The sequence below is a fragment of the Eurypyga helias genome, unplaced genomic scaffold, assembly GCF_000690775.1.
Source record: "Eurypyga helias isolate BGI_N326 unplaced genomic scaffold, ASM69077v1 scaffold5899, whole genome shotgun sequence".
Taxonomy (NCBI): domain Eukaryota; kingdom Metazoa; phylum Chordata; class Aves; order Eurypygiformes; family Eurypygidae; genus Eurypyga; species Eurypyga helias.
In genome coordinates this window covers 48,849-51,386 of record NW_010271281.1, presented here as the reverse complement: position 1 = coordinate 51,386, position 2,538 = coordinate 48,849, and the positions used below count along the sequence as shown (strand labels likewise).

At 49.8% G+C, this 2,538-nt stretch overlaps 1 protein-coding gene across 1 annotated transcript in view; it reads left to right on the top strand.

The window, feature by feature from the left end:
• Positions 1–1,645: 1,645 nt before the first annotated feature.
• Positions 1,646–2,538, top strand: part of LOC104514932 — a gene marked incomplete at its 5' end in the record, with an annotated part of 11,964 nt that continues 11,071 nt past the window's right edge. Inside the window, one exon of the mRNA XM_010158746.1 lies at positions 1,646–1,771. Coding sequence (XP_010157048.1) covers positions 1,646–1,771 — 126 coding nt within the window. The remainder of the gene's footprint in view (positions 1,772–2,538) is intronic.

The following is a 2,538-nucleotide window of genomic DNA, read 5'->3' as shown; positions in this document are numbered from 1 at the left end:
TTCATGGGTGAGAATCCTTTTTCCCTTCTGAGACAGCTGCATGCAGTCTGTCATCAGCCAGCCCGGTGCCGTGTAAACCTCCCCATGATCAAAAAACCTGAAATTCCACCCCGTTGCCCCCCATGTTGATCAGGTGTGCTTTCCTGTTCCTTCCAGTATCATTCCCTGCTACCAAAGGGATTGAGAAAAACACTACCTGTGCCCCCAATCCTGCAACCAATCACCCCAGTGCCCTGAAACCCCTTTTGATGGCTTTTGGATTTCTCTACACAACCTTGTCACTGCCCACCTGCATGACCAGTAGCGGGTAATAATCCGAGGGCTGTACTAGACCAGGGAGTCTCCTGGTGGTGTCTCTAACCCAGGCCCCAGGGAGCCAGCAGACTTCCTGTGGGATGGGTCTGGTTGGCATACTGGGCCCTCTGTTCCTCTCAGAAGGGAACCGCCTATGTCAATGACCCTCCTTTCTTTACTGGAGGCAGTCGTAACACATGGGGCTGACTGACTTGTCCTGGGCAACTCCCTGGATTGACATTCCTCTGTATCCACAATTGCCTGGCGCTCGAGTTCCAGAGTCCCATGTCTGTTCTGCAAGGGCAGCTGGGAAGGGGAGGGAGGGCAGGAGGGGACGTGCCTACCTCCCCGAGCAGGGACCTGTTTCTATTCCACTCCCTCTCTTTGGTCCCTTCCATCTGCTTGGTGGCCAGAGGATATGGGATCCACCGCTGCTAGTGGGCCCTCCACCTGCTGCCTTTGCCTCAGGGATGGTAGGGTTTGGCACCACCAGTCCCTCTGCCCCTTGCACTGCCGGATACTGCTCAGCCTCTTCCGCTTCAGCTGGTCAGCTCTGCCGCCAGCTGAGCCGGCCATCCTCCCGGTCACCCCTCACACAGGGCTCTCTCGCCCGGCCTGTGCCGATGGCCGTGCCCTGTCTGCCTGCCCTGCTCCTGCGCTCCCGGGGGCTGCCCCTGAACTCCTGTCTCGCCGGTGCAGAGCCAGAGCCACCCCTCCTCAGAGGCTCACCCTCCCTGTCTCTCCCCTGTACTTACAGTGTTCCTTCACGGATTTTGCCGCGAAGCAATGGAGTCTCTGGAACTGCTTTCCGCAAACTATTGTGGCACCATCAGCTTTCCCCTAAAATTTCCTTCTGTGCAGTTCGACCTGTTTCTCCTAATTACCTGTCTCTAGTAATAGATACTCTTACATATATAATCCTCCCTCGCGTTAATGTTTAAATCCTTTCAAAAAGACCTCTCAGCATGGTGGGGCAACGACAACGCGCAGCTTGCGTAAACAAGTGGTAAACCTGTAACGCAGCAGGCGCGGATGTGGTGCGGAGGTGCCAGCGGCAGCGCCGCTGCCGCAGCAGGGTACCTTCCCAAACACCCAAGGCCCTAATGGGATGGTACAACGCACAGTGCCGCAGCATGACTGCTGCTGTACCAACAGCAGGTTGCATCGCTTTTCCCAGGGGAAGCCAACTTAAGCTGTTATCACATCTATCCAATAAAACTCCGTTAAGATGAAAAAGCACTTTATTTTCATCAGCTCTAAATCTGTGCATTTCTCCAATTTGTTTTTACTGTCTTCAACACGTCACCATCGTGACCTCCTCTCTCCCTACTCTTCTCTTGGTTCTCTGCAGTATTACAGCTGTGCTGCCCTAAGCAACGTGGCAGCCAACGCTCAGCACCATGAAGCCATGCTGAGACCTGGCAACAGTTTCCTGCTGCGGACACTCATCTCTCTCCTGTCCTCTTCTGTGGACAAGGTAAAGCAATAGCTTTTCTCTCTGTGTAAAAGCGTAGCATCAGAGTAGAGCTATAAACTTGGGCTTCCAGTTTCAGTCTTGCATAATTCTCCTCATTTACTGTACAGGTGCCTATGCAGCATCTTTCCCATGAGAAAAGACACATATATTAGAAGAGACATAGGTTCTACAAGGTCAATGTATGGAGAAAGGGAAGGGAAATCATTAAAGTTGTTCCACAGCCCTGGACACTTCCTTTAGACTAGAATGTCCTGTATTCTTCAAACTATGTGTGGGAACAGCTCTGCCCAGGCTCTCAACTGTCTTTGATCATTGTGTCTGTCACGAAAGGTATCTGCAGCATCTATTATGCTTTTGTTTTCTTTTTAATTTGTGGTATCCATAACTTTGGTTATATATCTGTAACAATTTTGCTTTGTTGGGAGCCACACCAAAGAAATTTCAATAGGCCACCGTTCAGGGTTTAAAGCATGGAACCTTAAATTCTGTGTAGCAGGGAGGCGAAAAAAAGGCAAAGACAAATTCACTCCCTTCATTTTCCTATAACTAATCTGACATTCCTAAAATAAACCAACATCTGAACCCCACAGGCTGTTTCTCATCAACAACAGCATGACTGACACTAGAAGTAGTTGAAAAAATTGTTCAAAACTTTGGAAAAAAAGAAAATCATGTCCCAAAATCTGTTCTCTGAAGATAATGTAATAGTTTGCTGATGCTGACCTGTTTGTTTTGCATCCAATAGGCAAGAACATGCATTACTGAAA